Below are 22,814 nucleotides of genomic sequence, written 5' to 3' on the forward strand. Positions count from 1 at the left end.
ATCTTTTCAAAAATTGATTAACAAAGGTGGAGGATAAGGTCATTAGTGTAATGCAAGTTGCATATAAATTATTTTTAAATATCTTCATTTTTAACCATTCAGAAAGAGAAGTTATGAGTTACTGTGGCTGGAGCACTGGCAGAAAGTCATCGCTGCTGAGAATATAACTGTGGGGTAGAAAAAAAGAAAAGAAAAAGGGTGCTTGACTTGCCATGAAATTTCTGCAGCAAACACATCTAGTCAGCTAAAATCGCTCATTAAAGTAGTGAGAGCAGAAGAAGTGCATTTTCCAAATTGAATGCTGGATTTACAGTCCGTTTAATACCCGTGACCCCTCGCACACTAATGTGCAGCTCGAGTCATCAGCTGTCCCTTCAGGTCTTTTATCACTGCTTTTGTCAAGCTATCTATTTAATTGAAAGAAGTTAATTGAATGAAAATGATCAACTAAGCTTGTATTAATATTGCTAATGGAACTTTCTTCTTGGCCATGTTTGGAGAAAGATGTCAAGCTAGACTTTAGGAAAGGCCCATTAATGCTTGCACTTAACCTGATGGGCTAATTAAGGACTGCTTATTCATCCTACGAGTGCACGATAGTCTCTATCCAGCCCATTCTGCCTGATTTTACAACACATTTCACTTATGAGCATGAGCATTAGTAGCAGTGAGAGTAACTGATAATGTTTTGATTGCACTGAACACAGTACTAATGCATCATTGAATTTATAATTTGTGCAGATTGATGTAATATATGTTTGCACAATTTATTTTAATTACCTATCTCTATATTCCCAAGTAAACTTTAAAGGTCACATGTTGGACTCTTAATATATCCTCCCTTCTTAAAGATTGACAATTTTGCAACTTCTCTAAGTTAAAAATAAGCTGTCTGACCCATTTCAAACTCACAGTTCTTAGGTAAACTTTGCTGGATATGTATATTATGGTAGCATATGTGTTTTTCCTCAAGTATTTAATTAAACTCTGGGATCTTTGTTAATAAAGCTTTCCATTATATTAGGATATCAGGTTTTGTGTACAGTATCAGATAATCTCATTATTTTATAGCACCTATTGAGAATTTCATAATTTTCATATGACAGGCTTATCTTTAGGACCTAGAAATCTCAGGATTTAATAATGCTATAGAAGACATTTTCCCCTGGCCCTATTTTATTTTGTTTAAGCATTAAATGAAAATTTCATAGTGAATTTTTTTTTATGCCTCAAAAATGACTCATTACCACTTGATTGAGTGAAGGTGAAGGTCCACTTTTTTGGTATGGGATTGTTTTAGGTTTGAAATTCAGGTGTTACAAAGACCTTCTGAGTTTAGGACAGAATTGTTTGAAGATAGTTTTTTGAACAGGATTCCTGTTCTTTGAAGGGTAAAAAAAAAACCCAAACTTTCTCATACTATCTGCTAGTAAGCTGAGCCCAAAAGGTAATGAAAAATCAAGGCACATAGTCTTTGAGTTGTAGAGAAAGGTTCAGCTGCTACTAGTTTTTCTTTTAAGAAAAAATTATCCTTAATATGAGATAAAGAATCCCCCTCAGTGGTTAGTGTGTCCCAGGCAGTAATCTAAGGGCTTTACATATACTGATTCATTGAACACAATAATTCTACCAGGAAAATGCTATTATTACTCTCATTTTACAGATGAGCTCACATAGCCAGTAGGGGTAGAACCAGCACTTAAACTCAGCTGCTAATCGGCATCGCCCTCTGGAAAGTACTAGCACAGAATGTTAGCATTTTTCATGATTTTAGTGCCAAATTTAAGTTGAAGAGTTCAAGGTAGAATCAACTGAAGAAGGTAACAGCATTTTGCCAGTGATTTCCTGCCTTCCACTGATTTTGACAGAATTGCAAATGATGAGACCTGACTCCTTCAACCACCAACCATTTTCATTTTTCAGTCTTATGATGGTCCTTTCAAACTAATATCTGTGAGAAGCTCTGTTGGCTGGTCACAGAACATAGAATTTTAAGTGGAGAGAGTCATCTTTCTTTGTCACTATAAGAATTGAGGTCAGTTGCTAAGCCCTGCATTGACACTGCTAAAACAGTTTATGCATTTATCAAATTTATAAACTCCTCTTGAAGTGTAATTTATAGCTATAATTACTTTAGCCCTATGAGGAGATAGGAAGTCCTGTTTGGTATCCCTTTGTGTGCAGCTATCAGCCTAAGTCGGAGTCACCTGCAAGGAAGAAAGTCTCTGGGAAGAGGAAAGACCTTCTTCATGCCTCTCTCATCTACACACATCTGTATGAGAGATAGAGGTCTGTGTTACGAGGGATGTTTGCTTTCTTAGTGGCTGATTTCATTTTTCAGTTTCAGAAAGAATTTTTTTTAAGTGGAAATTAAAACAGCAGCAATACCTAACATGACCCTCAAGTGCCACCATTAATTATCCATGTTAAACAAAAACAATATGCCCTTTGTTCTTATAGAGCTGTGTAGTGTCCTTTTCCACCTTCAAAGGTGTTTTTTGTTTTGTTTCTGACTCCCAAATAAAATGGGTACTCTAAGAAATAATTTTGTAGTGTTTTAAACATCCTGGAGGATATTGTTGTCTTTAAAAATACAGCAGTTTTCATAAGTAGTAAGTCAGGGTTTTATAAATCTGGGTTAACCTTTTGACATTGGTAGTCTGTTTGAGCACTGATGACTGATGCGGATTCAGGCTCTGCTACTGCCAGTTACTTGAATACCCAGTCCTTATCCCAGGCACATTGACTCCAGGGACCCCTTGCTGGGGTGTTATGAATGGTGTTAGACTGGGCCCTTGCTCGCTCAACATTTTTATGTAGTAAAAAAGATGAACATTCAGCTAACCATGTTGTGATAAATGAAATCAGTACCATTAGAGCACACAGGATAGAAAAACAACTGAGGTGACTCAGAACTTTGGTTCGCTCTAGGAAAATAGTAATTCTGGTCTACAAGATGATGTTCCTGGAGCTGTTGCTTTACCAGTGTTTCTCATATATTTCTCATTTTTCATTTCTATATAGTCTTCATTATGAAATCAAATGTGGCATCTGGGTGGCTCAGTTGTTTGAGTGTCTGCCTTGGACTCAGGTCATGATCCCAGGTTCTTGGATTGAGCCCCACATCAGGCTCCCTACCCGAGGGGAGCTGCCTCTCCCTCTCCTCCCCACTTGTACTCTCACTATCTCTCTCAAATAAATAAAATTAAAAAAGAAATCAGATTGTAAAAAATTATTGTATAATATATATTTACCACATTATACATTTACCACACTTAAGTACCCATAGATTATGTGTTATATCCTGTACTTTGTATTGAACTTTTTGAAGAATTACCTAAGATGTTTGATTTTACTTACCAGATTTTACATATAAGATTTGAAGTAAAAAATTATTATTTTATATTATAATTTAATCTTGCAGTTGCCTTTCACAATGTAGACTATATGAACTTTTTTTTTTTTTTTTTTTTTTTGGGTTACAACAGTTTACCTAAATGTCAAGAATCTCCATTCAAAGTGTCAGAATTTACCATCGATAGTCTTCAGCATCTAATGTACATATAATGCTAATTATATTTATATATATGATGTAGAATGTGTGATGCTTGAGAATATTTCTTTAAATCATTAGGATTTTGTGTGATCATCATAGCCAGTGCACTAAGACACATAGGGTTCTGTGGAACGGTGTCTGTTAATTTGCCATTTTGACCTGGGATAACTGTCAAGGGAGTTTTTATGAGCGGTCTCTATGTTTCTAAGCAGTTACCTACTTGATCTTTTTAACGTTAGGGTTCAAGGAACCTGTTTACATGTGTCACCTCTTCTTAATTCAAATGGCAAATAATAGAACATGTATAATAACAGTTGTGTGCATTTCTGAATGTTTACTTAAATAATTTTTTGAGTTAAGGACGGTTTAGATCTAGCATGGAAAAACACGATATAGGGGACAAGAGTTAAACACACCAAATAAATGTAATATATTATATTTATAACTATTGAAGTCTGCTAAACCTGTATATTGATCTAGGTATGTCTAGTTAGTCCAGTGTTTGCTTGTTTACTATTTTATTGTACTTTGTAACTGCATATCAAGATCTCCTGGGGAACAGTTACAAACATGACATACTACCTCACATGAATTGGATTAAATCCGCTGTTGGTGGGGCCTCTGCATGGGCATCCATTAACAGGAGATTTCAGTATGCAGGTAGGGGTGAAGAACCATAGGCCTCGCTGTACAAAGAGGTCACTCTGGACAGATATTTATAACCTTGGATCTTGGTTTACAAAATTGAGCTTATCAATGCTTTAGGTCCTATTTAAATCTAAAATTCCTTCAGTTTTGGAAGTCTTTTTTAGTAGGTATATCTGTGCCAGAAAATTTAATAAAATTAACTGAAAGAAAGACTGCCTTCTGATTTCAACACTGGCTCTCTGTTGATCCAGTTCAAAATTGTGACCCCAGTTTCTCTTCCCTTTCACAATCTTTAGTCAGTTTCTATAATTGTAGTGGTTACCTCCATATATGTTCCAAGTATTTGTATAGCAGCTGAGAGTATGTGATCCTAAAAATGGGTACAGGGAAATCGGTTGTGATTAAAGATGTTCTGTGCAATATTTTGGATATATTTACATTTTTAAAAACAGTATTTAGAATATAGTTATACTTAAAAAAAGTTCTATATTTATCTGAAATTAAAATTTAATTAAGTATCCCTTATTTTTCTCTGGTAATCCTGTACAAGCCTCATCTTCAAGGTTGGCTTGCTATCAACTCTAACTTACTAGGCCTGCTCTTTCACAGTGACTCCTGTCTGGACATCTTGTCCTTGACACACCTCCTGAGGCTCCTGTCACTTTGTGTCTCCCACTTTCTCCTTCTCTCTCTCTCTTTGCTTTTTTTTCTTTTAAAAGAGGGTCACTGATACCAGGACATTTATAAGTGATGTAAGATTACTTCTTTTTTTATACTTTTAAATAAGAAAAGGGGTGCCCTGTATTGAAACTTTTTAATGTTCAATTTAACAGTAATTTATTATTTTAAAGATTTTATTTATTTGAGAGAGAGCATGAGAGAGAGAGATCACAAGCAAAAGGGAGGTATGATAGAGGGTGAAGCAGACTCCCTGCTGAGTAGGGAGCCTAACATAGGGATCATGACCTGAGCCAAAGGCAGACACTTCACTGACTGAGCCACCTACATGGCCTAATTTCACAGTAATTTAAAAGAAGAAAGTAAGTTATGCCATTAATTGCTTCATAGGTAGTTTAATATTTGTGACCTGTAGAAAATAAATGACCTCATAACCATAGATTAAAAAGAGATGACTACGGAGTTAGGCAGCCCTGGCCCTGCCCCTTGGCAAGCCTTTGAGTAAGTCTCTTACTCTCAATAAAGGTAAGTTTCTTCCACTGTGCCATGGGGAAGGTAAATACATGAGGATGTCAGCATCTGGTGGGATGACATACATAGGCCGTAAGTGAATATATGTAAATATTTGTCAGCATGGTTTTTGTTAACAGTTGTGGTATATTATGTGTAAATTTCAGCCTGGTATGTATTCAATCTGAATTTATTTAAAATACTAATATAGCTGGTTATGAAAATGGAAAGCTAAGATGTAGTATTCTTCATACAGAAAGATTGTGCTGTGTCTCTGCTGTTGGAAGAGCATATGTTTATGTGGTATGCTCTGTACACACTGACCTGACTTGTTCCAGACAAGATCCCACATGTAACATAACTCATTGGCATCTGGTCTTCTCTTTTGAAGAGCAAAACTGAGAGACTTCTAAAATTTAAGTGCATTAGTTTAATGACCATACTTTGTTATGACCATGAAATTAACCAGATAGAACCCCAGACTAGGCTGTTCTTAGTCTACCTCACCTATACTTGAAATGATCATAAAACCATTGCATGTGTTATAACTTAACCCCTGAGCAAGCACAACAGGAGTCAGGGGTAACTAAGTTCGAGGTCATTCTGACTAACCTAGGCTCGGTTCTGCTGATTCATAGAGGATACACTGTAGAGTTATGATAGGTAGCGTTAGGATGGGTAGGTTTAGGATAGGCTTCAAAATACTACCAGGCAGATGTCACAGCTACATTGGTAAGAAGCATCCATCAGTCAGAAAGCTGTATTCTACATCTTGAGACGTTTGTACTAATTGTCTCCATGGCCAAATTTCTACCGTATTTGTCCTCTGTCAACGGGCACTGCATCTTCTTGGTGTGTCTGCATTATAGTGATCTGAGGTGGCAACCAAGGGCCATTTCTCACCCATTTTTATTGGACACAGAATTTTTGGGATCCCTGAATGCCAGGGTTTGCATGTCACAAGAGAAGCATTTGTATTTCTATTGTATATAGATGCTGAATTATGAAATTTTAAAGGGAAATCTCTATTAACAGTTGAAATGATGCAATTGTTTGACTTGTGGGTATATTTTGAAATTTATCACGTGATCCTAATATTATTCTTTACCCAAGTCATTATCTTATCCTAATTCCTTATCCAGATTATACTTTATTTAGAGGCAATGTGTATAGCGGCCTGGCTGACTTTTTTAGGAAACATCATTGTAGTCATACTTTACAAAGGAGTGTGATCAAATCCTGTTGGTAAAGGTTTAAGACTTTGGATTTAACAATTTGCGTTGGTTTATCTTCATTTATTACAAAGTACGTTTGTATTTAATATAAAGTATCAGGTCTTTTTTATTTTTAATTCTAGCTTTTAAAGATTTTATTTATTTTGAGAGTGAGCATATGCATGGGGGGGTGGTGTGGGAGGGACAGAGGGAGAGAGTGAATCACAAGCAGAATCCACACTGAATGTGGAGCCCAGTGTGGAGCTCTGTCTCCTGACCCTGAGATCATAACCTGAGCTGAAATCAGGAGTCAGAGTGCTCAAGCAAGTGAGCCACACCCAGGCACCCCATCATCAGGTCTTTTTAAATAGGTAGTGCCATGAGTTCTCTTTAGTCATATATTTTAAAATTTACAATTAGTTAACTGATCCCAAGTCAATCATCAAATGCCTGCTAGGTTTCCAGGTAGTTGGGAGTTTCTTCTTTAGGGAGCTTCCTGCATTGCCCGGGGGGTGGGGGGGGTGGGGGGGGGCACTGATGCTCATTGTCAAAGCAGGAATGAACGATTCAGCTTGCTGGTATGCGGAAGTTAGACTGAGTTTGTGCAAAATTATGATGAGAAGTAGGCCTGACTTCAGACACTTACATAAGGGAAATACTGCAATTGTTTTTCTTTTCTTGATGGATGTCAGAGATCCATCCAGGACATTTGATAGTGTGTCTTTTCAGAAAAATATGAAATGCTATTACTGTAGGAAAAACTTTACAAAATTGCTATCCTTGGAGATTTCTGACACTATAGCTCAAACAAGCTAATACATCTCCAAATTTGTATTTCAGAACTTAATTACTACTTCGTGTCTGCCTTTAACATATTCCTGTAAATTTTTCTCCTTTCATTGGCACATAACTGCTTTGTACATAAAATTCATTCTTATGCTCACAGGATAAGGTACTTCTCTGTGGCCTTCAGCAGTAGCCTAGGGCAGGCCAGGCGGAGGTGGGGGATGGGGCTGGTGTGCCAGGTCCTGGGGCTATTGGTTGGCACTTTGCTGCCTTTGCACCGTGGTGGTCACTGAGCTTGTTTATGAGACTTAGCCCTCTGTTTCCTCTGCAGGTGATTACCAATCTAGTGAAAATGCTCAAGTCCAGAGACACAAGGAGAAATTTTTGTCCTCCAAATCACTGGCTGTCAGAACAAGAAGATATTAAAGCAGATAAGGTTTACTGACAGATCTTTCTAATATTTTTTGTTAAATGTATTTTTTCAGCTTTTGTCTTTCTGGAGAGAATGATAAATCCTTTTAAATTGTTTCATTTATTTTTATGTAACTAAATATTAACAGTAAGCTTTTTTTAATTATTCTTAGATCATCAAATATATAGCAGTATCATTGACTTAAACATACATCCTGAATTTATTGTTAAACCTAATTTTCAAAAAAAAAAAAAAAAACTAATTTTCTCCTTTAACCACAAATTATGTTGGAGCTTAGCTTAGTGGTTCTTTGTTGTGATTGCAAGAGATTTTGCTTTTATTGTTGTTATAATTATCAATCTGTATTTAGCACTTGAGGGAGATAGAGCAAGTCGTTGATTTTCTAAAGGAACAGAGACAGATTTGAATATTATTAAGATATAGATCTAAAGTAGATTCAGTATAAATATTTTTAGAAATTTAAAGAACAAAGGTCATGAATTATTTTCATTCTTGTCAGAAAAAGTCATGATTGTATTCATTTCAAAATCTTGGGGCTGAGGGCAGAGAGTGGAGTGTATAGAAGAAGGGAGAGCATAGAAACATTAAAGAAAAGAAAGCAGAGGTGTTTTGCAACAGTTTCAGATACTATGTCTGCACGAATCTTGAAGCACTTGGCTTCTAGCCATGCCCACTGGTCAGACTGAGAAGCCATGACAGATCATATAGCCATGGCCACCTCCAGGGCCCAGGGTGGGGCCCTCTGAACAACACTCACCACCAAAAGGAAACAGCCTTTGGTGTGATGGAACAGCATGGCTCCAATTCTCTAGACAAGACTGAATGTGAAAGAGGCTTCAGTCTGCACGCTCATAAATACATGAGAAAGAACTTGAGTGGCTACCTTGTGGGCTGCAGAGGAACCACCTCCTTATTCGAGTACTGTTTGGAAAAAAGAAGTAACCGCGTACAGAGCATGCCTCCTTCGTGAACTTTAGTATCTCAGCCTAAGCAAGCGGTGATGTGAGCGCCTTCTCGGTGTAGAAGTAGCTAAGGATGCATGAAAAAGGCATTTCTGACCTGGGGTCACACAGTCTACAGGCTCTAATGAGTACACAGTGTGGGCAGTGCCCCTTAGGGTGCAGGCCCCATGGTTACCTGCTGAGACCGGACTGGAGACCCTGGCTCATGGGGGTACAGTGCCGGAATATCTATCACCGTGCTGTGGGAGAAATGCCAGCTGAACCAAACTGCCTGCTGTCAGGAATAATTGATTCCTGCATTGGCACAAGTTCTCAATCCCCTCACTGACCTGTAGCAGCCAGTACACAGGCCTGCAGCAACTAGACATTTCCCTGTTGAGAGAACATGCTGCCTAGGAAGTTTTCTGGCCAAAAATCAAACCTGGATGTGATGAAACCTCTGGATGGAATTGCAGATTTATAGGGAAATGGAGGGCCTGGTAGCCCACAATGACGCTGAGGGGATGCAGCCAGCAAAATCCAGGTGGTGGAACCATAGCTGGCCAGCTGGGCAGGGCCACAGCCAAGGCTGAGGGAGCAGGCAAAGCCACAGAGCATAACAGAATGTCCACAACCCCAGCCTTACTGGGGTGCTGATGCAGACAGATTATATTTTCAGAATTATGAGACACTGAATAGTAATAAGAAATTGTTAATTCTTTAAGTGTGATGTGTTTTCATTTATAAGGTAACCACATTATGACAATTTACTATATGCAGGTATTACACCGCATTAAACAGAACAAGTAGAGATTTCCTTAGGATATATAGAACAGTTACCCTGTACAAGTGTAAATGTGCAGCCGGCCAAGGAGAGGGCGCATGGAAAGGTAGCCTGAAAAGGACATGAGGTCAAAGACCAGGACCTGGTGCTAAGTGCATGGACAACATTGGTATAGTTCACATGTGGCAAGTGAAAGTTTGTACCATAACACAGGGATGTACTAAGCCAGGATTGCTGGCCCCACAGGTCACCCAGCTCTATGTCCCGGCTTCCAGACACGTGTGGAGGTTCCGGCGGATGGGGAGAATTGGCCCCCTGCAGTCGAGCCTGGACGGTGAGTTCTCTGGGGAGTGTGTTTCTCCTTCCATCCAGCCTCACAGGCTATCATTACAAACGGGGAAGTCCACTGTTTGGTGTACTGTTCTGTGATTTTTCAAAACTTTTTTCTAGTGGGGAAGGGGCAAAGGGAGAGAGCATCTCCAGCAGACTTCACTCGGAGCATGTAGCCTGACATGGGGCTTGATTCCACGACACTGAGGCCACGACCTGCACTGAAATCAAGAGTTAGACATTCAACCTACTGTACCACCCAGGCACCTCTAGTGGTCTGTGATTTTTGATAAACATCTGCCACCATGATCAACCATATAGAAAAAGTTCATCGCTCCAAAAATTACCTCATCATCCTTTATAGGTAGCCGCTTTCCCCATCTCCTGGCAACCACTGATTTGGTTTTTGTCCTGATAATTTTTCCTTTTCCAGAATGTCTTCAAATGGAGCTGTATAGTATGAGTCTGGAAAGGAGAAATCTAGACATATACTGCTGACACAGGGCAGGTTTGGTTCCAGACCAGTGCAATAAAATGAATGTCCCAAAACAAGTCAGTTTTTGATTTTCCAGTGCATATAAAAATTACGTGTGCCAAGGTGCCTAGTGACTCAGTCAGTTAAGCATCCAGCTCTTGATCTTAGCTCTGGTCTTGATCTTAGGGTTGTGGGTCCAGGTTCTGCACTGGGCTCTGTGCTGGGTGTGGAGCCTACTCAAAAAAAAAAAAAAAGTAAGTGTGCAATAGCATTGCATCTAAGAAAACAATATACATACCTTCATTAAAAATGCTTTGAGCTAAAAGATGCTGACCATCCTCTAAGTTTTCAGTGACTGGTGATCACAGGTCACCATAACATATACAGGTTTGTTATAAGTTTGAAATATTGCAAGAATTACCAGAGTGTGACACAGAGACACAAAGTGAGCAAGTGCTGTTGGAACATGCTGGACATGCGGTCCCCACAGACCTTCGGTTAGTAAAATGCACAGCGTTTGCAAAATGCGATGAAGTGAGGTTCTCCTGGGCACAGAACTTAACAAAGGCTTTCCCATGTGTTGCAGTGGGTTTGGAGTCCCCGCCACTGTCTGTGTCTGAGGAACGACAGCTCGCCATCCTGACAGAGCTGCCCTTTGTGGTTCCATTTGAGGAGCGAGTCAAGGTGTGCAATTTGGTCTCTTTATAGATTGACTTCATATGTGTTATGGTTACTTACATCATTTCAGTGTTAGAGAATTGACACCAACGGAAAAATCTCTGAAAGTGCTTAGTGCTGAGCTGGTTACATAATTTGTATTTTTCTCATTAGATTGTAATAGTGGACAGTGATTTATAAAACCATAGTCCAATCAAATACCTCTGTATAGACTTGAAGGATATTTTTTCCTTAGTTGTAACTGTAGTTGAAAAGGCCTGTCACACCATTGTCTTCTTACAATGAGAATATAAGGGCCTTTCGTCTAGTAAGTTTTGCATTGTTTTTAAAATGCAAATTTTTTTAAAGATATGCTTCTATACATTATGTTGAGGTTATTGATCATAAATACTACTTTATAAAACAGAGTTGGACAGGTATTTTAATTTCTGCCTGGTGGTTTTTGACCAATGTACAAAACTGTTTACATTTATGTTTTGAGATTTAAAATATTTTGTTTGTATTCACCAACTTAGGAAATTTCTAAAAACTGTTAGGCTCTATTCCTAAGTAATGGCATCAAGAAGGTAATTTTAGTCCTGCCCACCTTATAGGGTGAACAAAAGAGTGAGTTTCTTTTAAAGCTATTGGTTTCTTCATTAAGACACACAGACACGGCACAGATGTAAGATGACATTACATGGTTCCTGAGCTCCCTCTACTGGACTTTTAGCATCCAAAAAAATTACTTGAATCTTGTTACGGAGATATTCTTACTATTAATCAATTTTCAGCTTTACAAAGCTCTTCTTTCTTTTTTTCTACCACTTGGGCTTTTCTAAAGGGTTTGCAAAAGAAAATACTGAAAATTTACTACAGCATGGGACTTTTAAAATTTGTTGTAAAATGGGAAAGGGGGGCAATATTACAAACACATAAGTATTACACATTTACTGATAAGGCATAAAGTCTATATTTGATACCTTGGCTTTTAAAATTTGTTTCACAATTTATGGAGATAGAAAAGTTAAGGTTTATTTAGCAGTTTTCCCTTGTGTTGCTTATGTTTGTAAGAAAAAAGTTTCAGATAACCTGACAACTTCCCCTGTTTATTAGATCTTTCAAAGGTTGATTTATGCAGATAAGCAAGAAGTTCAAGGAGATGGCCCATTCCTGGATGGAATTAATGTCACAATAAGAAGAAATTATATTTATGAAGATGCTTATGACAAACTTTCCCCAGAAAATGGTATATATAATTCTGTCTATATGTCTGCATGTGGCAGGGGGAGGCTGAGGGAGTATTTTAGAAGATGGTTATCATTAAAACATTAGTGTGCATCATTTTGTTTGGCAATGACTTGTTAACAGTGAAATGTAGTATGTCAGATTTGGCAGATGTGTCAAATAACATTCCCAAGATCGACAATTATAATGGAAGCCTTTAAAATACTGATTTTTAAAAAAAAATTTTTTATTTTTTTTTTAAGGCAAGAAACTCCACCCACAAATGTCTGTCTACAATTTAGTTGACAACTTTAATTCTGAAAATATTGGTGGGCAGCCATTGACATTCTGTAGTACATATGATAATCTATTTACGTAAATATTATAGACTCTAAGCCATATTTAACAGAGCAGAATAAACCTCACCACAGTGCAGACCTCTCTACAGACAGGCATAGACTTCGGTGACGGTACTAGTAGGTGAACGCAGGGGATCCACACTGACAGTGATTTGCATTGCATTTACAGCTCAGCGACATATTCTGTCTTATGTGAATATTTGACATGCAGTGTTAAATGTGTAGTATTATAATTTATGTATTTAATAATTTTAGCTTCAGTATATGGTATCCATGACATTGCATTGAATTGGGGCTCGATCAGCGCAGAGAATCAACAACAGAAGCTTGGCAAGATCTGGATCACAGTTTTGGTAGATGATGGGAGGGTGTCAAAAGTGAAGTAACGGTTGCCTCTTCTAGGGGAGCAAAACCTCAAGTAATTTTTTTTTTCTTAGGGTCCTGATTGTGTCACTCTGTGGGAATAGCAGAGGATAGCTGGCAGCAATCTCTGGCCACTTCTCTGTGCCAGGTTTTTTTTTTTTTTTTTTGAAGATTTATTTATTTATTCATTCAGAGAGCGAGAGAGAGAGGCAGAGACACAGGCAGAGGGAGAAGCAGGCTCCATGCAGGAAGCCTGATGTAGGACTTGATCCCAGGTCTCCAGGATCACACCCCAGGCTGCAGGCGGCACTAAACCGCTGCGCCACCGAGGCTGCCCCTGTGCCAGATTTTGTGTGCAAGGGTTTGATGTTCACCTAATGTTGTCTTGTCATGTAATCTGTGCTGAAGCCCACTGAAGCCAGACACCACAGACTCACTCCTGACTCCTGGCTGTGAGCTCTCCACTGCACCAGCTTCCTCTTGCCTCGCATAGTATGATTTTAAATTTTCTATATGAACAAGGCAAAAAATCTGGGACTCTGACTTCAAGAAGCCCAACATATTTTTTGGGGAAAAAAAAAAAAAGATCTCCCTCCTTAGGGATCCTGTCCCTGTAAATGAGCCCTCGTAGTTGTGTCTCCCACTTGGCCAGGGCTCCCTACTCTGTGGGATGGAGTCCTTATCCTTTGCTCCCCTGAAACAGCTGGTGCTCAGTAGATGTTGAATTTGCCACTGAACCCAGGGAAAACTCAGTAGACAGACAAAAGTGGTAAGTGTGCCATCGGTTCAGAAGTCTTGGGAACAGAATTGAGATGTGGTTGATGCTGGAGGGTTTTGTAAAGCAGTAGGATTTAGAAGAGGGAAGACAGTGGTACAGGTGGGGGAGCAGTGATGGGCATACCAACTGTGCATAGGGCTGGTGCAGGCTCAGAATGCTGGGGTCAGAATGAGCTCCTTGGCCAAAATGAGAGTATGTGTGTTTATCAGCAGTTCTAAATTAACTTTAAAACTGTTTCATGTAGATAGTTTTTAAAGACCTTACTGTCCAGGGTAGCCCCTGTGGCTCAGCGGTTTAAGCACCGCCTTCAGTCCAGGGCGTGATCCTGCAGACCTGGGATCAGGTCCCACATCAGGCTCCCTGCATGGAGCCTGCTTCTCCCTCTGCCTGTGTCTCTGCCTCTCTCTCTCTGTATCTCTCATGAATAAATAAATAAAATCTTTTAAAAAAATGAAAAAAATAAAAATAAAGACCTTACTGTCCAATTACAACAAGCCCCAAATTTCCTTTTTTTTTTTTTTTTTTTTTTTAAGATTTCATTTATTTATTCACCGGAGACACGGAGAAAGAGGGGCAGATACACAGGCAGAGGGAGAAGCAGGCTCCCTGTGGGGAGCCTGATGTGGGACTTGATCCCAGCACCTCGGGATCACACCCTGAGCTGAAGGCAGATGCTCAAATGCTGAGCCACCCAGGCATCCAAAACCTCAAATTTCGTAATGAATCCTTTAGGTTAAAGTTATTCAGAAGTTGATCATGCCTTAACTCCCCAGGTGTGTGCTGATACTTGTGTTGAGTTTAAGGGACTTGGAAGAATCTTCTCCTAATACATAGGTTATAATGCTTTACATCCCTACAGATGTTCTCTAATTCAGGCCTTATTAACAATAGTTTTTTAAACCATGTGTTAAAATTGTTATTTTGCTAGGGAAAGTAGTAAAATTAAATATCTCAGAATGTGTCACTTATTCATGGGAAATTGGTGTGAAGTGCTTTGTTCACTGATTATTTACACATAATCAGTTAATATGATTGCTCCATATGCCGTCTCATCCTTACAGCACATCGGGCCTTTATGGATACTCATCCTCTCCTATTCATATCTTCTCAAGACAGTTTTCTTTCTTTTCTTCTCTTTCTTTTCTTTCTTTCTTTCGTTTTACTTATTAAGTAATCTCCACACTCAGTGCAAGGCCTAAACTCACAACCCTGAAACTGAGCCAGCCAGGTGCCCCGTAGGCCAGTTTTCTAGAGTGTGGGTGTAAGCCCCATGGGTGGTTGAGCTGACTGCTGGAGCTCAGAGACATGTGCTGCTCCCAACACCAGGCTACCATGTGTGCTCTATACCCTGCCCCACCCAAGCGTGCGAAGGTGGAGAAATGATCACGGTTACCCTCTGGACAACTCTAGACTCTAGCTCTTTGTATCATCTGTTCTCTTGGCTAAGAATCCGCTAGAGCTGGCTCTGAACTGTAGTCTAGTTGGTTCCTGAGACCTCTCTATGCTTTTGTGTGTTGGCTGGTTTTATTATGTTTCATTTAAGGGGCAGAATGTATTACATTGTTTTCCTGAACAAGAAACTATAATAGGGTAAAATTCAGAGTAACATTAGTAACATTACTTAGGTTTTAGGGTTTTTTCCCCCCTCCACTAAAACCTTCGTGTGTAAGTAGATATTTTAAATTTGTCCTTAGTAACAAATAATGAGGGGATCCCTGGGGTGGCTCAGCGGTTTACCACCTGCCATCGGCCCAGGGCATGATCCTGGAGACCCGGGATCGAGTCCCACATCGGGCTCCCTGCATGGAGCCTGCTTCTCCCTCTGCCTGTGTCTCTGCCTCTCTCTCTCTGTGTGTGTGTCTCTAATAAATAAATAAAATCTTAAAAACAAAAAAAAAAAAAACAAAAAAAAAACAACACAATAATGGCCAGATACCTCGCAGGCTTGATTTGACTCTGAAAACATTATTGTGGCTAATATATATTACTGTTTACAGAAATGAGCTTTGGGGAACACAGAATCTCAATTCCAGCCAACTTAGAGGGTGACTTCTGTGACTGGCCACTGAGTCTGCAGAAGCCAATGACACACTCCTGTTCCCCTTACTGCCGCTATAGCTATAGGGGAACGGGTGTGGTAAAAGGTGGGCCTGGGCTAAGTGTTTGCCACTTAGAACGTTTGTGCACTTAGAATGTTTACAGGATCTCCTACTAACTGCTGACCATCAGTTTGAGAAATAATTATATATGACAAACAAATGCTTATAGTCCTTCCTTGAAACTGGGTATTAAGAGGAATATGTTAAGGTGAGAAATACCCAACTATATTTTTGCATTCCATCTATAATTATCTGCTTAGATTTCTTTTGGCATTTTAGCCAGATCTTGAGAGTGAAGATATTTTATAATTCTATTAATCAGAATAGATGCAAATAACATATTCATGGAGTCAGTAAAAAGCATTTTTTTCATGTAACTATAGCTAAAATTTAAAAATAAAAGAGAATATGGTTTAGTATAAAAGCCTGTGCTTTGTCGTCAGTAGACCTATCTTTAAATTACAGCTTAGAGTGGTAGCTATGTCTTAGATACATAGAGACATATAGCTACTTATATGTATATATATACTTATATGTATATGTATACTTATATGTATACTTGGTTTGTCACTGCAGAATGAAGATAATTTTTTTTTCAAGTTTTTATTTAAATTCTAGTTTGCTAACATACAGTGTAATAATGGTTTCAGGAGTAGAATTTAGTGATTCATCACTTCCATACAATGTTTAGTGCTCATCACAACAAGTGCCCTGTTTAATCCCCCTCACCCAGTGGCCTATCCAGAATGGGGATTGTTCTTAACCCAGAAGGTTGTTAAAGGACTTGAAGTAAAGTGTGTGAAATCCTAGTGTAAATTCTAGCTAGTGGTAAATAATCAGTGGTCGTTATTCTTTACAAAGTATGAGAGCGAGCTGTAACCAGATGGTTTAGACTTATTTGCCTTATTCCTGTGGGAAATGCAGGCATTAACGTGGCACTTGCCTGGCACAGCGTTTGTCCCTGCTGGCAGGACAGGGGTAGCCCTTCCCCGTGCCAGCCCAGTGAAAGATGATGTCTGTACTGCTGTGCACAATGGTGTAGATCTCAGTCCATACAATAAATCATCCTGGCCCTGTTTGAACCATATTACAGAATATTCACAGCCAGGTTCTGTCTTCAGAAGTACTGACACTGTCCCGCCACAGTGTTGGAGGCTCTAGCAAGCATGTGTTCTGCTGAGCCCCTTTCTGGAGTGTTTTCTCCAGGTCCCCATCCCTTGGGATACTTGGGGTGGCCACATAAGAAGCCTGAACGATGTCAGCCACTTGTTAAAGCCCGGGAACTCTGGCACCACATGCATACCCTGCTCCTTAGCACACTCACTTGGCAGCCCACCGCCTCCGCCCTCCCCACTGGCTTAGATGCAGAGCACCCAAGACACAGGTGGGGAAAGGTGAAGGATGTGCCATTTGCTTTCTCAAACCTGCACCTTGATTAAGCCTTTCCAATGAAGACCACCTGGTTTGGACTTTTGGCAGAATCACTTTCTTTGGCCTTTGTTTGGTAGCTGTGTACCATCGTAGGTGAGTCCAGGGATGTTTCCCTGCTGATAGCAGAACTGTCCTCTTGAGGACCTGGGTGGGAATTACTCTAAGATATCAGGCATAATTAAGCAACTTCACAATTTAAAAAGATTTTCATCTTTGTGGCACACTTTTTTTTTTTTTTTTTTAATTTTATTTATTCACGAGAGAGAGAGAGAGAGGCAGAGACACAGGCAGAGGGAGAAGCAGGCTCCATGCAGGGAGCCTGATGTGGAACTCAGTCCCAGGGCCTCGGGATCCCGACCTGAGCCAAAGGCATACACTCAACCACTGAGCCACCCAGGTGTCCCTTTGTGGCATACTCTTAACCCAAAACACTTTCACCCTTTCAGCCAGATACTGCTTTTAAATGATAAGGTAGAGGGACGCCTGGGTGGCTCAGTGGTTGAGCATCTGCCTTTGGCCCAGGGCGTGATCCTGGAGACCCGGGATCGAGTCCCACATCGGGCTCCCGGTGCATGGAGCCTGCTTCTCCCTCTGCCTGTGTCTCTGCCTCTCTCTGTGTGTCTCTCATGAATAAATAAATAAAGTCTTTAAATAAATAAATAAATAAATAAATAAATGATAAGGTAGACTCTAGGTCCTGACTCTGCTACATTGTTCACCTCTTTCAAACACTGTACTGTTAATTGCACTGACATCTTCTTTATTCATTTATGTTTTCTGACTTTCCTGGTAACAGTTTCTATTCCTCTAGTGCTCTTATGTACTTAATTCCCTCCCTCCTCTCCTAGTATTAGAGTGTCATATCCTTTAGAATATGAGGGATAACTTTATTTTCTCCTGAGCACTCTGTTTCCCCTCACCTCTGTGTGTGATCCATTAACTTCTTTCTCTTTCTCCTCTTGGCTTTGGGGAAAATATGCGTCCATCTGTCTCTTCTTCTATTATTAATCTCAATTGATTTTTTTGAGTCTTACATTAATATATCTCTAATATTCTTGCTCCCCTTCCCAAAACTTCCTGTAATACCAGCTTATTTTATTGCTTTCTTTTAAAATCTTTTCTCCTCCGCACCCCCCCTCCCCCCGTTACCCTTGTTTTAACAGAGCCTGATTTGAAAAAGCGGATCCGTGTGCACTTACTCAATGCCCATGGCCTGGATGAAGCTGGCATTGATGGTGGTGGCATTTTCAGAGAGTTTCTGAATGAGCTGCTCAAGTCAGGATTTAACCCCAACCAGGGGTTCTTTAAGACCACGAATGAAGGGCTTCTGTACCCTAGCCCAGCCGCTCAGATGCTCGTGGGAGATTCCTTTGCCAGACACTACTACTTCCTGGGCAGGATGCTTGGAAAGGTAAAGTAACTGTGTGTGAAAATGGATCTCAGACACAGGATGTTGAAGTTTTGCAATTCTATGCGGTTGCTGTCTGTTTTGTTGAAAATCTTTCATCAAAATTGCTGAAGTAATTTTGGTAAACCCTGAACAGGATTCTTTCACATAATTAACATTTCACTGTTATACATTCCATGCACAGTGGTCACTTATATAAATCATTTGTACAGTGTAGAAACCCCAGGGAACATAGGATATGAAGTCTGTCGGTAGCTATCTGTAGCCATCAGTGAGCACCCTGGAAATACTGCAGACCTCCCCGTTGTTCCTGTTGACCATGTTCATTCCTTTAATGTTCTGTAAACTTTTAAGATGCTACGAGGCAAGAGACTAGTTGTTTGGTATGGGTTAAGTTTATTATGTTATATGCACACTCTAGGAAAATGGCCCCTAAGAATGACATGATAGTATTGCTCTAGAAACCATTGTTACACACCCGCCGCTACACAAAGAGTTTACCCTCTACTGTCAAAGAAAGGAAAAAAGGAATGATGTAGCCTAATGGAAGCATCCTATTTAATGGTGAAACAGTGATAAAGCAGATCAGTCCTACCCTGTTGTAGCCCCTTCGGGTGGCTACAACAGAACACCACAGCCTTGGCAGCTTATAAATCACAGACATTTCTTTCTCACAGTTCTGGAGGCTGGACGTTCACCATCAGGGTGCTATGTGGCCTCACTTGGTAGGGGTACTTCTCCTGCTTCATTACCTAGGGCCATCTCTCTGGGTCCCTTTAATAAGGCATGAATCACATTCCTGAGAGCTCCATCCTCCTGACCTAATCACCTCCTAAAGGCCCACCTCCTAATGCCATCACCCTGGGGGATTAGGACTCAGTGTGTGAACTTCCTTGGAACACCAGCATAGCCTGTGGGTATGCCAAAGGCAGGGAGCAGCAGGGGTGGCTGACTAATTCCCTGTGGGTCAAATGCAGTCCAAAAAAGCAATTTAGTTTTTCTTTTAAATTGCTTACTAACATTTTTTTTTTTTTTTTTTTTTTTTTTTTTTTTTTTTTTTTGCTTACTAACATTTTTAAATGGGGAATATTTATATGCAAGGTTATATTTCTGGGTTACTTTGTTTTATTTTGTTTGCATCTTTGTACTTGAAACAAATTCCGCATCAACAGTTGCTAATCTTAACAGGATACAGCTAGCAAATATCCCAATAAAATCTATAATTGAGACTTAGGTCTAAACTGCTCTAAATGAGGTGGGAAATCATCTAGGCTACTTCCCCGGGAATGGAAAGTCGATTCTTGATTTTTTTTTTCTGAATGAATGATCCATTCCACTCATCATAACTTCACAATAGAGAAAGCCTGAGGTGTGTGGGGCAGCGCACAAGGATCTCCCAGGATTCAGACTTACTACCAAATAGTCACTCTAGTGACAAGCAACTCAGGCTTATCCCAAACCCACTGTGTAAATCAGAAGCCCGCTGGAGTACCCTGAGAGTCGAGGGCTAGAGAGAGCATGGTGCTCAGGACTCAGCAGCTCCCTGAAGGACATGGTACCTTCCTGTCCTCACCAACAGTGCCTTCATGGCTCTTCATGTGGGTTTTGGCCAGGCACCGGCCCCAGTTCAGAAGATATCTTCCTTGTTTTCATTATTGGGATGTATCTTGCGGCATAGAATAAAGATGCAACATATCTGAATCTGTAAAAGGACATAACATATCCAATAATAAAACTATTATTAAATAAAATTTATGTTACTCAGGAATCTTTGGTGTCTTATTATAGATAGGTAGATGTTTTCCATGGTATTTGGGAGAAATTTGTTAGGATTTTTGGATAGTCTGGGAATGTATTTTGATTTCCCCTATTTAAGACTGGAATTGGAATGCCTGATACTATTTACTGCCCAGTACATTTTGAGAGACAGATTGGATTTTCACACAAGAATCATAATCCCTACAGTTTCTGCAGGTCAAAGGTATGACTAGACGTGACGCTCTAGAATCAAGGGTAGCAACAACTACAGCCTCTGTCCAAGTCCAGCCACCTATTTTTTGTAGTCTTAAGAAAAAAAAAAAAAAAAAAAGGTTTTACTGGAAATCAGCCAGGCCTTGTTTACATTTTGTCTGTGGTTGCTTCCCCCACAACAGCAGTTGAACAAAGCCTAAATAAGGTGTATGCTTTTGGGGTCTTTCCAGGATATGTGCTGGCCCTGCTTAGGGCTAAGCCAGCAGACAGATCATAAAGAGCCAAGAGCCTTTGTGTTACATAATAGAAAGTTTGGTCTCGGGGATCCCTGGGTGGCTCAGCAGTTTAGCGCTTGCCTTCGGCCCAGGGCGTGATCCTGGAGTCCCAGGATCAAGTCCCACATTGGGCTCCCTGCGTGGAGCCTGCTTCTCTCTCTGCCTGTATCTCTCCCTCCCTCTCTCTCTCTCTCTCTGTCTCTGTCTCTGTCTCTCATGAATAAATAAATAAAATCTTTAAAAAAAAAAAAGTTTGGTCTCCATACTGTGGATCATGGAAAATCATTGTTTGGAGCAAATGGCTGAGACTTACTACATTTGTAAGGAGTCAGCATGGGGCAAATTGATTTTAGAGGAGACTAAGACTCAGGAGTTACAAGTTAAAGGTCTGGGACAGTGGCCTAGCTCCTCAGTAATACTGGCTGTGATCATAGCAGTATGATGCCATAAGGTCAGCAAGACTGAGAAGTGACTGCAAGATCAGCCCTCAAGTCTTGATTTCCCTGGTGCTTGTTCTTACAACCGCTTTATTAAGAAATGACTCACATACCCTGCAGTTTGTCCTGTTTAAGAGTGCGATTCAGGGGCTGGCTCAGTCAGTGGAGCATGCAACCCTTGATCTTGGGGTCACGAGTTCAAGCCCCATGTTGGGCGTGGAGATCACTTGAATGAATGATTTTTTTTTAAGTGTGTGATTCAGTAGTTTCAGTAGATTCAGAGTTATGCAACCATCACCACCATCAGATTTAGAACATTCATCACCTGTGTCCTAACAGTTTTTGTTTCCCCCAGACTCTAGGCAAACCCTAATTTACGTTTAATCTCCATAGAGTGTCCTGTACTGGACATTTCATGTAATTGTACCACACATGTGTGGCCTTCAGTGAATGGCTTCCTTCACCTGGCGTCATATGTTCAAGGTTCATCAGGGGTGTAGCCTGTGTCAGCACGTCAGTCCTGGCATTGTGAAGTCCTAGTCCCTTCTGTAACAACCAGAGTCATCCATCCATCAGGTGAAGGGCATGTGGTTGTCCTTGGTGATGTTTTCAGCAGAGTGGTATGATAAAAATGAGTTTGCTATGGTGTGACGAAGAGGAAATGGAAGGTATGAAAGCAGAAAAGAGTGTCAATGCCTTTTCAGAAGGCTTTACTCTGAAGGGAAGGAGAAAGAGAATCCCTGAAGAAAGAACAAGTTCCAGAAAAGCATGAGCAGGTTGATTTTTCAAAAATAGGGCAGCTTTGTGCAGGTAAAATATCAATGATAAAGAACCACATGAGAGGGATGGTTTAGCATGCTGGGAAAGACAGCAAGGGACTGGGACACAGCTATGCACCAGGAGAACTTGCTGCGTGGTGTAGTGTCATCTAGCTGGGGCCAGGCTGGTTCAGGGAATCAAATTTATGATGTAATTCTCATCAATTTGGATGTAAGCAGCCACTTGTGGTTGGTAGCTGTGGTGTTGAGCAGCTCTGGAGCATAGATAAAGGTAGTGGCTTCAGGTGTCATGAGCAAGAAAGGTGGGCCAGGGGGATTTCGTGTAGACTGGGTGAGTAAGGAAGGTCAAAAGGTGGGCTGTCACTGGCACAGGTGCCCAACTGATAGAAGGATGAAGAGCCAGAGAGACTTAAGGGTGTGGCCACGTGGGGAGGAAGATCAAAGAAGAGGGGTTTTAGAAGGGAAGAAAGTGTATCGCGTGCATTAACAGCCTTTTCCTCCAGCCCACCTCACCAGCCCCAGGCCATCACTAATCTGTTTCTGTGGATTTGTCTGTTCTGGGCATTTATAGAATGGAGTCCTATAATAGCATATATTGCCTTTTGTGACTGGGTTCTTTGACTTAGCAGAATGTCTTCAGTGTTCCTCAATATTGTGGAATGTGTCAGAACTTCT

General features: G+C 40.3%; 1 protein-coding gene across 6 annotated transcripts in view; it reads left to right on the top strand.

Moving 5' to 3' along the window:
• UBE3C (ubiquitin protein ligase E3C) overlaps positions 1-22,814 on the top strand; it is a 126,034-nt gene that overhangs the window by 59,928 nt on the left and 43,292 nt on the right. For 5 of the 6 annotated variants that reach the window (XM_025450798.3, XM_025450848.3, XM_049094613.1 and 2 more), the window contains 5 exons: positions 7,724-7,828; positions 9,797-9,884; positions 10,942-11,039; positions 12,129-12,261; positions 18,433-18,680. In XM_025450798.3, the coding sequence (XP_025306583.1) occupies positions 7,724-7,828; positions 9,797-9,884; positions 10,942-11,039; positions 12,129-12,261; positions 18,433-18,680 (672 nt within the window). The remainder of the gene's footprint in view (positions 1-7,723; positions 7,829-9,796; positions 9,885-10,941; positions 11,040-12,128; positions 12,262-18,432; positions 18,681-22,814) is intronic. The other variant, XM_049094612.1, reaches the window with a different exon arrangement.

The sequence above is a fragment of the Canis lupus genome, chromosome 16, assembly GCF_003254725.2.
Source record: "Canis lupus dingo isolate Sandy chromosome 16, ASM325472v2, whole genome shotgun sequence".
Taxonomy (NCBI): domain Eukaryota; kingdom Metazoa; phylum Chordata; class Mammalia; order Carnivora; family Canidae; genus Canis; species Canis lupus.